The 16,201-nt window shown below is 47.1% G+C and overlaps 1 protein-coding gene across 3 annotated transcripts in view; it reads right to left on the bottom strand.

The window, feature by feature from the left end:
* Window positions 1–726: 726 nt before the first annotated feature.
* atp1a3a (ATPase Na+/K+ transporting subunit alpha 3a) overlaps window positions 727–16,201 on the bottom strand; it is a 34,915-nt gene continuing 19,440 nt past the window's right edge. The window contains exons 5-21 of one of the 3 annotated variants that reach the window (XM_064347992.1): window positions 15,379–15,492; window positions 14,937–15,071; window positions 14,106–14,223; window positions 12,569–12,837; window positions 11,921–12,119; window positions 8,945–9,189; window positions 7,847–8,039; window positions 6,256–6,568; window positions 5,190–5,340; window positions 4,839–5,007; window positions 4,574–4,728; window positions 4,302–4,425; window positions 3,920–4,065; window positions 3,425–3,555; window positions 3,189–3,290; window positions 3,000–3,091; window positions 727–1,960 (exon numbers count right to left, since the gene is read on the bottom strand). In XM_064347992.1, the coding sequence (XP_064204062.1) occupies window positions 1,932–1,960; window positions 3,000–3,091; window positions 3,189–3,290; window positions 3,425–3,555; window positions 3,920–4,065; window positions 4,302–4,425; window positions 4,574–4,728; window positions 4,839–5,007; window positions 5,190–5,340; window positions 6,256–6,568; window positions 7,847–8,039; window positions 8,945–9,189; window positions 11,921–12,119; window positions 12,569–12,837; window positions 14,106–14,223; window positions 14,937–15,071; window positions 15,379–15,492 (2,685 nt within the window). In that variant the 3' untranslated portion in view covers window positions 727–1,931. Of the gene's footprint in view, window positions 1,961–2,999; window positions 3,092–3,188; window positions 3,291–3,424; window positions 3,556–3,919; window positions 4,066–4,301; window positions 4,426–4,573; window positions 4,729–4,838; window positions 5,008–5,189; window positions 5,341–5,647; window positions 5,664–6,255; window positions 6,569–6,970; window positions 6,982–7,846; window positions 8,040–8,944; window positions 9,190–11,920; window positions 12,120–12,568; window positions 12,838–14,105; window positions 14,224–14,936; window positions 15,072–15,378; window positions 15,493–16,201 lie in introns of those variants that run through there. The other 2 variants (XM_064347993.1, XM_064347994.1) reach the window with 2 other exon arrangements.

Here is a 16,201-nt window from a genome sequence, read left to right as displayed (position 1 = left end):
AGTTGCATATTCTGGAAGACAAAAACCTAGGGAAAGTGACATAAGACATACTAGCATGTGTCTTGTATGTATCTAATGCATGTATGTATACCTCCATAACACTTTCTCAAGGGTATGTTTTCAAATGGTTATTACATTTTAAAGGTGATTTTGAAAAGAATTGCATTCTTCTACTGACATATAAATGTAAACAGACAAATTTAAGTGAATAGTGATTACAGAGAAAAGATTTTAGTAAAATGCCCATGATGGTAAGACTTAAGTCTTTCAGAGTTGGAAGTACGGCTTGTCTTGAGATCCAGGGATATTTGTAGGTAGTGGCCATTGCAGAGTGGCGGGCCTGTTCTAATGATTTAGAACGAGGGCCTGTAACTCTGGTCTTGAAGTGCCACGGGGTCTTGTTTTTTGTTGTTGTTTTCACCTTAAAATCAGCAACAACTTCAGACCCAAGTAACCAGGTTTGGTAAGCTAACTGTGCAATCAGTCCTTTTTACTGATCGATTAAGTGTTGAATAACAACTAAAACCATCAGATGCTGGACCAGGTTTGCAGGGTTTAACAAGTTTGTTTTGTTTACTTATTAGGTTTGTGATGTGTGCTTCAGTGATGCCGAACAGACCTGTGGACACCATGGGAGCAGCCTGCTTTCCGATCCCGTTCTGTGGGAAAAGCCTTGTGGCTTTTTTAAAAACCCAGTAAAAGACAAATCAGAGCCCAAACAGAAAAAAAGAGAGATCCTTCATTTTATTTTCATTTCTGTCATTGATTCTTTTGCAAGTTCTTTTTGTCCTTTTTAGTTTTTTCCTTTTTATTTAATTATTGAAATTGAAGGAGAAATCTTTTTTTTTTTCCTAGAACACAGAAAGATTGATTTTTTTTTTTCCAACAGGGTAGGAAGTCAACAAGGACAATGGTTCTCACAGTGCACACAAACAGACAGACAGACAGACAGACAGACTGGCAGTAGGAGAGAGAGAGAGATAAAGGTAAGGGAGGAGGGAAGGAGGGTGCGAAAGAGAAAGAGTGGTCATGTCCAAATGAGGGAATCGACTCTCACACACCCCCCTGAAATAAAAAAACATTTAAATAAAAATCATTCAGTCACAGCGGCTAAGAAAAGAAACAAAATGACATCACTGCGACTGAACTGGCAGGAAAGAGGAGAAATGCAGAGGGCTGTAAGAACACGCCCTCGTTCCTCTACAGCTGAAGGAGGCGAGTATTACTGTAAAACGCAGAGGGGGGGGTGTAAGAACACGCCCGTTTTCCTCTATAACAGAAGGAGCCTAGTATTATGATTGGTCGGTTCTTTCACTGGCTCTTGTGGTCCACCTTTACCAATGGCTTGAATGGGAGGTGAGGGGGGGCATATGAACAGAAGATGGAGGAAAATGAAAGGAGGGAAGGGAGGGTGAAAAGGGGACGGGGGCGGGGGTGGGGGGAAATGTCATATTCACAGAACTGAGACATTCACGGCACACTAGGGCTCCTTCACTCTACGTTACCAATATACAGCTGCCATTTGTAGATAGAGTTGTGTAACCACCACCCTTATCCATGTACACACTGCAGTGTAACAGCACACATGAACAGTACTAGAAGAGGATATAAAGACTGTAACAGTTCTGGTGGTAGGTCTTATGCTGTAGTCTTTGGGTATAGAGATGGATGGAATGTCAGAGAGAGAGAGAGGGAGAGAGAGAGATAGATAGAGAGAGAGGGAGGACAGGAGTCGTGGCAGGTCGTGTCCCTCTTTTCTCCGGCAGTGTTTCCTCTCTCCTCTTCTCCGATTGTGAGTTAGGGATGGGAGCACTTTTGACATTTTCTTTTAGCTTTGTCATTTTTGTGTGGAGTGTTGCGTTGAGAGGGAGTGGGGGAAAGGGAGATAGAGAGACAGGGAGGATGAAGGGGGATGAGTAGAGACTGATCTTTTAATAGTATGTTTCTTTTTCCACCCAACCTGCAGCAAGGGAGAGGAAGAGAGAGAGGGGGAGTCCCTGTTACTGGAAGGTTATTTCAAAGGCAAGACATTCAAATATTCTGTGCAAACCATTTCAAGCAGAAGATTTTGCAGAAGATATGAATAATTTAACAAAATTCAATCATTCAGAAAGACACTTCCCGCAAATGGAATGAAGCCCCACAGGGACACTGCTTATGAGTCCATCTTTCACACGCAGTGTGTGTGTGTGTGTGAGTGTGTGCGTGCGTGCCTGTGTGTATGTGCGTACCTGTGTGTGTGCGCGTGTGTGTCCGTGTGTGAGCGTGTGTGTGTGTGCATGCGTGAATGTGTGTGTGTGCATGTATGTGTATACGTGTGTGTGTACGTGCATATGTGTGTGCGTGTGTGTGCGCGTGCGCGCGTGTGTGTGTATGCGTTTGTGCATGCCTGTGTACATGTCTCTGTGTGCGTGTGTGTGCATGTGTGGTTGTGCGTGTGTGTGTGTGCATGTGTGTGTGTGCACGTGAGGTTGTGTGTGTGTGTGTGCATGTGCGGTTGTGTGTGTGTGTGTGCATGTGTGGTTGTGTGTGTGCGTATGTGTGTGTGTGTGTGTGTGTGTGTGTGTGTATGCGTGTGCCTGTGTGTGTGTGTATGTGTGCATGTGCATGCGTGCCTGTGTGTGTGTGTGCGTGTGTGTATGCGTGTGTGCGTGCCTGTGTACGTGTCTTTGTGTGCATGCGTGTGTGTGTATGTGTGCGTGTTTGCGCATGTGCGGTTGTGTGTGTGCGTGTGCGTGTGTGTGTGTATGTGTGTGTGTGTGAGTGTGTGTGCGTGTGTGTGTGTATGTGTGCGTGTGTGTGTGCGTGTGTGTGTATGTGTGTGTATGTGTGTGTGTGTGAGTGTGCGTGTGTGTGTGTGTGTGTGTGTGTGTTGTGTGTGTGTGGTGCTGTGTGCGTGTGTGTGTGTAAGTGTGTGTGTGTGTGTGTGTGTGCGTTTGTGTGTGTGCGTGTATGTATGTGTGTGTGTGTGTTAAGCTGTTGCCTGTCTGGCTCAGTACCTCCAGGGTTCCTGCGCAGGAGGAGTTTTCGTATTTCATCGTAAACAAAGATGAGGAAACTGTAGGGGAATGCGCAGAACCACCAGCTGGGCCTGAGAGAGGAGAGAGAGACACAGTCACTGCTCAGCGTGCTCTCTGGACGGACGGGGGGATGCAGGGCGTGCGTTTAACAGATCTGGGGGCACTCACTTGAGGGGGTACATCCTGAGGGCCACATCCATGCCCGGGCAGTAGGACAGGAAGGCAGCTAAGGCAGTCTCCTCAAACAGCCCAAAAATCAGGATCTTATTTCTGTAAGGGGGTGACAAACAGAGACTCAGACCAGTGTGCCAGACACATCTGTGCGCATCAGAGGCAGAGAGCGAGGCATCTGTGCTGAGACGGGAACTCATGAGGGCTCGGGCAGAGCCAGCGGCCGCGCTCACTTCATGCCCTGCTGGAAAACGGAGTTGCGCCTGGTCTTGCAGATGATGACGTCGGCCCACTGCACCACCACGATGCTCACAAAGAAGGCCGTGTGACACGTGAACTCCACGATCTTCCTCTGCTCGTAGGTCTGAGAGAGAGAGAGAGAGAAAGAGAGACAGAGAGAGACAGAGATAGAGACAGAAAAACACACCAAAAAAAGATTACTGATGTGACTAAATTATTTTCTGGGAAAGACAATTATACTTGTTATTGCTAATTTGTCTCGTTTCTCTTCAGTGGCCCAGATGATGAGATTACTATGTGCAGTGCAGACGGTGTTATTACTCATGGTGACGTAATGCTGAAAAGATAATAAATGTTCCCCTTGTCCTTTGATGGAGACAGTGATAGGAAGGATAGTGAGAGGAAATGAGAGAGACAGATATATAGAGAGAGAGAGAGAGAGTGTGAGAGAGAGAGACGAGGGTGGAAGGCCGGGTGTGTGCACTGACCCACTGCTGGCCGTAGCTGTCCTCCAGGTCGTTCGTGGAGCGGTCGTCCCAGTTGAGGCGGATGCCCACCAGCAGAGAGGGCAGGAAGCCGTTCTCCGCCAGAATCACGAAATAACTGAAGAATCCACCCAGAGCCTGGATCATACCTGTACGGTTACGGAAAGAATACTGTGTCCATGACAACACCCCTTATAGGAACACTGAATCTTTAATCCCCATTAGCACATCCATTTCAGCCACTCTACCAGCAGCACCAGCTCCCTGCAAACAGATTGTCTGGTATATAATAGGCAGGGCCCTTGTACATTCAGTCCCAGATATGATAAAAGATACCGAAATGGTGCAGTTTAGGTTTGCATTTAACCAAGGGTGAAGGACGCACCGATCTGTCCATAGGCGATGCTGATCAGCCTCTCGTTCACCAGCTTGTCCACACGCGGGTTTCTGGGCTGCCTCTTCATGATGTCACTCTCAGCCGCCTCATAGGCCAGGGAAATGGCCGGCACCTGGGAGTGACGGACAGGCACGTTCAAATGCTTAAATGCTAGCAGGAAATGCATCTTAAACAGCGCGTGCAGTGTACAGAGATTGTATAGGGTGTGTACTGGGCGTGTAGTGTGCGTGTGCGATGTGTGTGTGCGGTTTGGCTCTCACCATGTCAGTGCCCAGGTCGATGCAGAGGATGGTGATGGTGCCGAGGGGCAGAGGGATGTTGACCAAGATGAAGAAGAGGAAGGGCGTGATCTCGGGGATGTTGCTGGTCAGGGTGTAGGCGATGGACTTCTTCAGGTTATCAAAGATCAGGCGACCTGTGGAACAGTGGCATAGACTGCATCAGCTGTGGCTCCCCGGCCCAAAGGTGGTTCTGTCCTACTGCAGCCACCTGCTCCACCCCCCAGGGGACACGCCCCTTCCCCACCTTCTTCCACGCCGGTGACGATGGAGGCGAAGTTGTCGTCCAGTAGGATCATGTCGGCCGCTTGTTTGGACACGTCTGAGCCGGAGATCCCCATGGCGACGCCGATGTCGGCCTTCTTCAGGGCGGGGGAGTCATTGACACCGTCCCCTGTTACAGCCACAATGGCCCCCTGAGGAAAGGGTGTGAGAGAGGGGGAGAGGAGTCACCATTGGGAAACTTCCGGAGGCCTTTTTCTTCTGGTAACTTGGCTCTGTGGGCCTTGGACTCTGACTCGCTGAGGTTAAAACTTTCTCAGCTCTCCTCAGTGACTCTGAGACTCTCACACTCTGAGGCTCTCCTCGGTCAGCTCACCTGTCTCTGGCAGCCCTCCACGATGATGAGCTTCTGCTGCGGGGAGGTCCTGGCGAAGACAATCTCGGTGTGGTTCCTCAGAATCTCGTCCATCTGCTCCTGGGACAGGTCCTTCAGGTCTGTGCCGTGGATCACGCAGGCCTTGGCATCCCTGTCACACACACACACACGCACACACGTGCGCTCAAATAACGCTAATGTAGCGCTTCATGTCCACCATCTGCAACTGTGCATTAACGTGTGTGTGTGTGTGTGTGTGTGTGTGTGTGTGTGTGTGTTATCTGGGGATGACATGACTAATTGAGGGCATGTCATTGTCTACATGTACGTGTGTGCTGCATGTGTATGTGTGTGACCTGAGGCTGACCTGGCTGACTGAGGGCATGCATGTTGCATGTGTCTACATGTATGTGTGTCCATGTGACAGTGTGTAAGTGTGTAAGTGTGTACGTTTTTACCTGGGGTTGACCTGGCTGACTAAGAGCATGTGTGTCCATGTGACAGTGTGTAAGTGCGTAAGTGTGTAAGTCTTTACCTGGGGTTGACCTGGCTGACTAAGAGCATGTGTGTCCATGTGACAGTGTGTAAGTGCGTAAGTGTGTAAGTCTTTACCTGGGGTTGACCTGGCTGACTAAGAGCATGTGTGTCCATGTGACAGTGTGTAAGTGCATAAGTGTGTAAGTCTTTACCTGGGGTTGACCTGGCTGACTAAGAGCATGTGTGTCCATGTGACAGTGTGTAAGTGTGTAAGTGTGTAAGTCTTTACCTGGGGTTGACCTGGCTGACTAAGAGCATGTGTGTCCATGTGACAGTGTGTAAGTGCGTAAGTGTGTAAGTCTTTACCTGGGGTTGACCTGGCTGACTAAGAGCATGTGTGTCCATGTGACAGTGTGTAAGTGCGTAAGTGTGTAAGTCTTTACCTGGGGTTGACCTGGCTGACTAAGAGCATGTGTGTCCATGTGACAGTGTGTAAGTGCGTAAGTCTTTACCTGGGGTTGACCTGGCTGACTAAGAGCATGTGTGTCCATGTGACAGTGTGTAAGTGCGTAAGTGTGTAAGTCTTTACCTGGGGTTGACCTGGCTGACTGGAATGTTGAGCCGAGCAGCAATGTCCTCCACAGTCTCGTTGCCCTCGGAGATGATGCCGACACCCTTGGCGATGGCCTTGGCGGTGATGGGGTGGTCCCCGGTCACCATGATGACCTTGATCCCGGCGGAGCGGCACTTGCCAACGGCGTCGGGCACGGCGGCGCGGGGCGGGTCGATCATGGACATCAGGCCCACGAAGCACAGGTTGTCCGTCTGGAAGTTGACGTCGTCGCAGTCAAAGGCGAAGCCCTTGGGGTACTTGTCCTCTGCCAACAGGACGTGACAGAACCCTGTGGGGAGAAAGAGGGGGGCGTGGCCTGGGGGTGAGACCTGTCCTGAAATCCACATCTACCTCCCTATGTCCTGCCTCACAACAGGGCAGCTCTTTTTCTCTCAACACCCCATTAGTGCATTGACAGACTGTTCATGTGTTTAGAAATCCTCTCTCCCTCCCTCTTCCCCAGTACAGCTCCCCATTCACCCACCACGATCTCTCTCTTTCTCTGTTTTGTCTCTCTCCCTCTCACTCTCCCTCCCAATACAGCACACTAAATAAATATCATAACAAAAATCAGTGAGAATGGGAATAAACACAAATGCACACACATGCATGTACAGTACACAACCCAGCACTCTCTCTCCCCTGTGACCCAGCATGATCCTTCCCTATCTGCTCTCTCTCTCTGTCTTACCCAGCACCCTCTCCCCTGTGACCCAGCATGATCCTTCCCTATCTGCTCTCTCTCTCTGTCTTACCCAGCACCCTCTCCCCTGTGACCCAGCATGATCCTTCCCTATCTGCTCTCTCTCTCTGTCTTACCCAGCACCCTCTCCCCTGTGACCCAGCATGATCCTTCCCTATCTGCTCTCTCCTCTGTCTTACCCAGCACCCTCTCCCCTGTGACCCAGCATGATCCTTCCCTATCTGCTCTCTCTCTCTGTCTTACCCAGCACCCTCTCCCCTGTGACCCAGCATGATCCTTCCCTATCTGCTCTCTCTCTCTGTCTTACCCAGCACCCTCTCCCCTGTGACCCAGCATGATCCTTCCCTATCTGCTCTCTCTCTCTGTCTTACCCAGCACCCTCTCCCCTGTGACCCAGCATGATCCTTCCCTATCTGCTCTCTCTCTCTGTCTTACCCAGCACCCTCTCACCTGTAACCCAGCATGATCCTTCCCTATCTGCTCTCTCTCTCTGTCTTACCCAGCACCCTCTCCCCTGTGACCCAGCATGATCCTTCCCTATCTGCTCTCTCACTGTCTTACCCAGCACCCTCTCCCCTGTGACCCAGCATGCTCCTAGCCTTATCTGCTGTCTCTCTGTCTTACCCAGCACCCTCTCCCCTGTGACCCAGCATGATCCTTCCCTATCTGCTCTCTGTCTTACCCAGCACCCTCTCCCCTGTGACCCAGCATGCTCCTTCCCCTATCTGCTCTCTGTCTTACCCAGCACCCTCTCCCCTGTGACCCAGCATGCTCCTTCCCCTATCTGCTCTCTGTCTTACCCACCACTCTTTTCCCCTGTAACCCAGCACAGTCCTTCCCCTATCTGCTCTCTCTCTGTCTTACCCAGCACCCTCTCCCCCAGTCCTCCCAGCTCCAGGTAGGCGTTCTGGAAGGCCTCTTTCAGCTCGTCGTCCATGGGCTGCTCCTTGCCCTGCATCAGGATGGTGGAGCAGCGGTCCAGGATGCGCTCGGGGGCGCCCTTCATCACCAGCAGGTAGCGGTTGTCGTTGGGGTCCTCGGTCTCGTGCACAGAGAGCTGGAGGCGTGTCAATGATCAGGTCATTACAGGGTCTTTATGTGTCTGCCTGTTTACTGTAGGCCTTTACTGCCTACGGAAAACACTGCACTACTGCATTTATGAAACGCAACTGTACAGCAGAGGTGGCTGTGAACCGGGCAAATGATTACTCAATACATTCTCTCTAATTCTCACTGGTGTGGTTGAATAGGGCTAATGCCGTCTCATTGCTTGTCTGTGGTGTGGTTGAATAAGGATAATGCTGTCTCAGTGCTTCTCTCTGGTGTGGTAGAATAGCATTAATCCTGTGTCAGTGCTTCTCTCTAGTGTGGTTGAATAGGGCTAATGCTGTCTCAGTGCTTCTCTCTGGTGTGGTTGAATAGGGCTAATGCTCTCTCAGTGCTTCTCTCTAGTATGACTGAATATGGCTAATCCTGTCAGTGCTTCTCTCTAGTGTGGTTGAATAGGGCTAATGCTGTCTCAGTGCTTCTCTCTGGTGTGGTTGAATAGGGCTAATGCTCTCTCAGTGCTTCTCTCTAGTATGACTGAATATGGCTAATCCTGTCAGTGCTTCTCTCTAGTGTGGTTGAATAGGGCTAATGCTGTCTCAGTGCTTCTCTAGTGTGGTTGAATAGGGCTAATGCTCAGTGCTTCTCTCTAGTGTGGTTGAACAGGGCTAATGCTGTCTCAGTGCTTCTCTCTAGTGTGCTTGAACAGGGCTAATGCAGTCTCAGTGCTTCTCTCTAGTGTGGTTGAATAGGGCTAATGCAGTCTCAGTGCTTCTCTCTAGTGTGGTTGAATAGGGCTAATGCAGTCTCAGTGCTTCTCTCTAGTGTGGTTGAATAGGGTTAACATTGTCTCAGTGCTTCTCTCTGGTGTGGCTGAATAGTGTGGTTGAACAGGGTAGGGCGTGACTCACTGACCTGGTACTTGTTGGTGGAGTTGAAGGGGATCTCGGCCACCTTCTTGTTGTTCTCCCTCATGGCCTTGACGGCGCCGCAGGAGAGCTCGATGCACTTGAGCAGGGCCGACTCGGAGGCGTCGCCCGCCACGTCCCGCTTCAGGATGGGCATGTGCTCCTGGCCCGCCTTGAAACTGGCGCGGTTGCACAGGGACGCGATGCGCGCCAGCGACACCCAGGTGGTGGAACTCTTGTCAAAGGAGGTGCCTGGGTGAGGAGAACAGAGCGAGTGAGGGGTCACTTCCCTGACTCACCAACACACAAAGAATGACTCTTTACTCTCCACTCTGCCTTTCCATTAATCCCATACACTTTACTAGTCCTGGTTCTCACAACACCTTGTGTAGGGATCTCAAACTCGAATCCTGAAGGTCCATGGTTTCTTCTGGGTTTTGATGTGTTTCAGCACTTAATTTAAGTTAAAAAAAACATGCTGCCCTCTAGGACAGTCTCTGCCTTAGTATATTATTAAGCTGTTCAAGGAAAACTTTTCCAAATTTTCCAAATATTTACTTGAAGTTCTTTGTGAAGGAAAAGCACTTTGCTACTAAAACAGATAGAGGCAATCTTTTACGTATTTTTGCTAATATCTTCCTGAATTTGGAATAGCCATCTTATTAAAGTTTAATTAGTTGTTTAATTAAACGCCCTAAAATGTATTACATCTCTTTAATGAATAATCAAATTAAAATGAACTCATGAATTTTAATACAACCTTTTTTGGTTCAGGGGCATTAATGAGCAAAAGTTAGCTCCAAATACTGATTTATTTCTCAGAGGATGTAAGGCAGACACTGTAATTTGCCGGTCATTAGCTATTTAACTTCTGAAACAGACCTAATGAACAGAGATCAGCTGGAATGGAGATCAGCCCAGTGCACCATTACATGTCTTACACAGTGCTGGTCAGGTAGATCTGGTACTGAAGGCAGACCAGCAGAGATACTGTAGGTAAGCTGCTTGGTTCTCCAATCTCCGTAGACTTCACATAGTGTCTATATATACATATGCACATATTTATGTGTTTATGTTGAATATACGGTCACCGGCCACTTCATTAGGTACACCTGTTCAACTGCAAACTGCACCCGTTAACGCAAATATCTAATCAGCCAATCACGTGACAGTAGCTCGATGCATTTAGGCATGTAGACATGGTCAAGACGATCTGCTGAAGTTCAAACTAAGCATCAGAATGGAGAAGAAAGGTGATTTAAGTGACTTTGAACGTGGCATGGTTGTTGGTGCCAGACGGGCTGGTTTGAGTATTTCAGAAACTGCTGATCTACTGGGATTTTCACGCACAATCATCTCTAGGGTTTACATAGAATGGTCCGAAAATAGAAAATATCCAGTGAGCAGCAGTTCTCTGGGCAAAAATGCCTTGTTGATGGCAGAGGTCAGAGGAAAATGGCCAGACTGGTTCGAGCTGATAGAAAGTAACAGTAGAACAGTAACTCAAATAACCACTCGTTACATCCGAGGTATGCAGAAGAGCATCTCTGAACGCACACCACGTCAAACCTTGAAGCAGATGGGCTACAGCAGCAGAAGACCACACCGGGTGCCACTCCTGTCACCTAATGAAGTGGCCGGTGAGTGTATATGCTTGAATGCTTAGCCCATATGTGTAGTTTTATGTCTATGTATGTATATATCAGTATTTATGTCTGCATGTGAATATACCAGGAATGCAAACTTACAATAACTTTGACTGATTAATTTTAATGTTAAAGAATGAATAATCGATAGGTAAATTCCATTAACTAACGATATATAGCTCACCAATAAAAATGCAAGTGACACAAGATGTAGCAGTCGTACTGACTCAAAAAGCTTTGTTGAACGGGTTCATTTTCTTCCACATTCAAAACGCATTAGAACAAATAAAGCAATATTTGTTTAGATGGCTGCTAAATTTAGGCAACATAATCAACAGCTCAGAGAATTTAATGTCTCTTCCTTCCGCATGCTACACTAAATAGTCTATTAAAACAGTAATAAATTAGCTCAGTCTTCATGTGTGCAATAATAAATTAAATACACTTTCTCGCAGTTATAAAATCTTATTGTAATAATCCCACAGAAAGCGGCCATTATTTCCAGTCTCCAACAGGGCATATGCAAGGCATGGGCTAGGAAAATAGAACATAGCGGTAGACAACTTGCCTAGGCACTTGAAATAAATCCAACTCCTGAGGGGGAAATTTCCATAGGAAATCAATGAAGGAGTCAGTTATAGGTCTTTAAATTACCATCAATCTAGTAATATATTAAAACACAGCCATTTCAAAATGCCAAAAGGCTGCTGTGTAGCTCAGGACTAATGCATGGCAAACATATTTAAAAACCAAGATTTGCACTTTTAATTTATAAGAAACGTGTGGCTAGCAATAGCTAAACACTAGCCCAAAAAATGACATTGTTAACTTTGCTCTTGTCATCGAATGTTCGAAGTGAAACCATGCTTTCCCCCTCGCTGTCTCCTCCGGCGTACCTATGATGCATTAATGCCCGTATCTGCACCAGGACCCAGATGTAGGTGTCCAAGCCTATATCTCAGTAGTTTAAAATCTATAGAGCTCTATCTGGTGGACTATTTAAGTCATTGCATTTTCTCCAAAAGAGAAACAACATATTTTTCTTGAAAGAGAAAACATTAGGCTACCTAAAATACAATTATTGTTCTTAATCGCTAGATCAACGTGAATGTGTAATGAAGAATACTTCATTAATCATTAACATCCCTAGAGTATACATACATATTTAGGTTTGTGAATATGTGTATGCACATAAGTACGTGTGTTTATGCGCAAATGTACATTCACGGCCCTAAATGTACACATACCTATTTGCATCTGTTTGTGTACACGTGTTTGTGCAAGTGTAAATGTGCATGTTGATCTGTATGTGTGCAGACGTGTACACGACGCCTCACCGGACTGGTCCTCCGTGGTGTCGGCCTCGTGGATCTGGTTGTCGAACCACATGTGGGCCACGGTCATGCGGTTCTGGGTCAGGGTCCCGGTCTTGTCGGAGCAGATGGTGGAGGTGGAGCCCAGGGTCTCCACGGCCTCCAGGTTCTTCACCAGGCAGTTCTTGCGGGCCATTCGCTTGGCCGTGAGGGTCAGGCACACCTGGCCAGGGGAGGGCGGGGCCACACACAGGTTAGCCAACCGACCGCAAGGTGCAGGATAGTACAGCACCACAACAACCACACAACAACTCACCGTCAGGGGCACACAACAGGCCCGGAACATGGTGACAAACCTCCCTACGCTTTTGGTGATGCATTTCTAAATATGTGCTTTTAACTTAGTATACTAAGTTAAACAATTACCGTTTTATTGTGTTTGTTCTATCTTTTATTGTTATGTTTTACTTATTTTAATTATTACTATTGTTTGTCTCTATTTGTAACTTTTTTACAGTGAATTAATTTTAACATATTCCTTCACTTTGTTTCATAATGGTTAAGCTGCATGAAAAGATATAAATAAATTATTAATTATAAATAAAGAGAAAGGGACACAGACAGCAAAATGGCAGCACTGGTTCTGTCGCCCTACGATCAGGGGACACTCACAGTGACGGTGGCCAGCAGCCCCTCTGGCACGTTGGCCACGATGATGCCAATGAGGAAGATGACGGCCTCCAGCCAGGAGTAGCCCAGCACGATGGACAGGACGAAGAAGGTGACGCCCAGGAAGACGGCCACGCCCGTGATCAGGTGGATGAAGTGCTCGATCTCCTTGGCGATGGGGGTCTTGCCTGTCTCCAGGCCCGAGGTGAGGGTGGCGATGCGGCCCATGACCGTGCGGTCGCCGGTGCAGACCACAATGCCGCGTGCCGTACCTGCGCGTGTCGGGGGGAGGGAGGGCGGGGTCAGAGCCCGTTACACAACGCTGGCTTAGTGTGAGAGGCTCACACGCAGCAGCAGAAGCACTCTGAATGCAGGTAAATGCCTAACTTGTATTTCAATGGCTATCTGTTTCAACTTGTGAGTGACTGAGTAAGGCCATCATCACACTCAACTCAAATAAAGTCTTATGCACTAATGTGTGGCTGAATCTTGGAAAAAATATTTCCAAAAACGAATTTATTTATATTGGAGTTATATCTGCTTTTTAGGACATGAAAGCACAGGCAGGGTTGTCTCTAAGCATGCTACGCAAAGTGGATTATCCTGTCCCAAAACATACCAGGGACATAGAATATAAGATTATCTCTAAATATACTACCGATGTAGGGTTGTCTCCATACAAACTAGTTTGAACCCTGAGATTGTATCAGAAGTCCATGTCATTTTGGTGGGAGGTGACAATAAGTTTCAAACAAAATTATATATTTCCAGTTGGGGTACTTTCCCTCATTTTGATGAGCATGACACCACATCAGTTCTTCAAGCTGAGGAATCAATTCACTGACCACAAGCGCTGCTCTCAAGCTCTGATCCTCAATCAGTTACAGTTTCACATTTAATGATTTGGGGGTTAGAATTAGAGGCTGAGAAACCAGATCCTGGGTTTGTTGTAAAAAGCCAGATATTGGACTTGTAATCATCAAATGGTTTCCACTGTTTGGTTGTTTTTTTTAGTGTTGTTGTTGTTGGACAAACACAACATTTGCAAATTAGATTATTATTAGAATTATAGGGCTCTTTAATTGGCGATGGCTTGGCATGTCTAATTACGACTTTCCCTGGGCTCCATTTTGAAATGGTTATTGATTTTTACAAGACAGCTTAAATTCATTTCAAGATCTAATTATAAATGCGTGGTACATTAAAAGTGCTCATTATTTTTCACAAAAAAAGGTCCCAGGTGCACATTAACCAATGGAGCTTGGAATTGAGTGTCAAATGAAGAAGGGAAGGTAAATGGCTCTGTCTTGATGTCTGAGATGGTGCTGGCACTGAAGCAGAGAGATAGCAAGGGAGAGAGTCAGAGAGAGAGAGAGAAAGACTGCGTGCAAAATGAGAGATAGATAAAATGGAGAAAGCTGTGGTTGCCATGACAGCACCTTTAGCTCAGCTGGCTCACAGAATGTGACAGAGAAAGGCAAAATTCAGGACAGAGACTGGGGGGAAATGGATGGAAAGGCAGTTGTCATGGATACAGCACCTTCAACGCAGTTGGTGGAGAAAAAGGCAATGTTGCGAGTCTCCAGTGGGTTGTCATGGGTACAGTCAGGTGACCGGGTCTGGGGCTCAGATTCTCCGGTCAGGGAGGAGTTGTCCACCTGTCAGAAAAACAAGTCGTTATGAAGAAAATGCGTATGCCAGAAAATACACTGTGAACAACATGGAATATTCCACACAGCACATAATGAAAGCCTACCAGAGCCACATATGTAGTATTTTAAATGAAAGTAAGATTTCTAAATTCTCCAAATCCCTAATTATTGTCAGTAAAACAGGTTACTAACCATCAGGCCTGGGTCAAATATGTATTTGTTTTGGATTCAAATACTTTTCTACGCTTTACTGATCTTGTCTGGCGTATTGGAACCAATGAAATACTCTCAAGAATTGCAAACCCTGCCTTCTGGTCATATTGGCAGGCTCAGTTACACCAGGCAAGATCAATAGAGCACAGAAAAGTATTTGAATCCAAAGAAATACATATCTGACCCAGGTCTGCTAACCATACTGTTGACTGAATCCATTCCTCAGTGTCTATGAGGAGTGTAGTGTATTCCCCTATATTTCATTTTCCTGACAAAGGGGGCGCTCTTGCCCACAATGAGGAGCGCCTCTTGTACCTGCTAAGTAGACCCCTCCCTCCCTGGGTGACACTGTGGATAGCTATGGGGCCCGCTGTGGGACTGCTGGTCACTGCTAGCTCCCTCAGGGGCAAGCTTTAACTCCTGTCCTGGTAATGACTGCTTTTCTGCCAGTTGCTCCACCCACTAGCCCCTAATGCAGATGACTGGGTGGCAGGCGTGGTCAGCACCTTGCAGCCGTGAGAGGAGACGATGCGGAGGTCAGCAGGGATTCTGTCTCCGCCCTTCACCTCCACCAGGTCTCCGCCCACCACCTCCTCCGCGTTGATCTGCATCTTCTCCCCCTCGCGGATCACCAGGGCTTGCTGCACAGAACCAAACAGGAATGGTCATTACGGCATTGCACACTGACCGCACGCACATGAGCAGGCCAAACCAATGACTAGTCATACTAACCACAAAAACAAACTTAGCCCGCATACACACTAACCACAGAAACATGGGAAACAAACACAAATAATCTATTTCCACAGATACACAATGTGTATGAGACATACTCACCACAGAAACACACTGTCCACCTGAACACGGTAGCCCCACACCCTATTCAGTAATAGAGGAGAGGGGGGCAACTCTAAAGACAGAGAGGGAGTAAAATTTGGGAGCCGTTACCTGGGGAACCATGTTCTTAAAGGACTCCATGATCTTGGAGCTCTTGGCCTCCTGGAAGTAGGAGAAGCAGCCGGTGATGATGACCACAGCGGACAGCACGATGCCCAGATATAACTGAGAGAGACAGAGAGAGAAGGGCAGAGGAGGAGAGATATTAGATCACATCCACTCAACCTAACTTCAGTTCACTGGAACTCCCTGCCATCCCTTTGGAACAGAAGTTGAAGACCTTCTCCTAAAACAGTTGAGGTACTTTGTTGAAGTTTAACTTTGATACACTTCATGCTTCCTTTTGTTTTTATGTTCCAGAGAAATAATCAAGATTCATGAGTCATCTGTCTTTTTCTTTCTTTCTTTCACATAGACTCCACTCTGTCCCTCAAAACCATTATTCAGGGTGGCAATAGTCAACTTGGAAAAACAAGGATATTGTGTGATTTGGCAGGATTGGCATGTACTAGTGAAGCTCATGGGTGATTATAAGGGCTAAGCAGACTATAAAGGCTAAGTGATTTTGCTTATTTGGCAACAAACAGATTTAAATACATCTCATATTTTAGCTATCTGCCTTAAAGTAATAATCTTGAAGATTTTCATTAAAATAAATGTCTGTTAAGTCACTATCTATCGCCGAATTAAGTAACACAATGGTGATTTAGCCTATTATTATATTGATTTATATTATTATTAATATAATAATTTATGATTAAAGAACTGGGTGTCTGTGGTGACATTCCCGGGAAAAAATCACAAGCGGCGCATAGTTAGTGGCGTGTTTTCCATCACCCATCAGTGGTTGGTCCGCCAGAGAGGGTAGGCGGAG

The sequence above is a fragment of the Anguilla rostrata genome, chromosome 8 (assembly GCF_018555375.3).
Source record: "Anguilla rostrata isolate EN2019 chromosome 8, ASM1855537v3, whole genome shotgun sequence".
NCBI lineage: Eukaryota > Metazoa > Chordata > Actinopteri > Anguilliformes > Anguillidae > Anguilla > Anguilla rostrata.
This window is presented reverse-complemented; position numbering and strand designations above follow the sequence as displayed.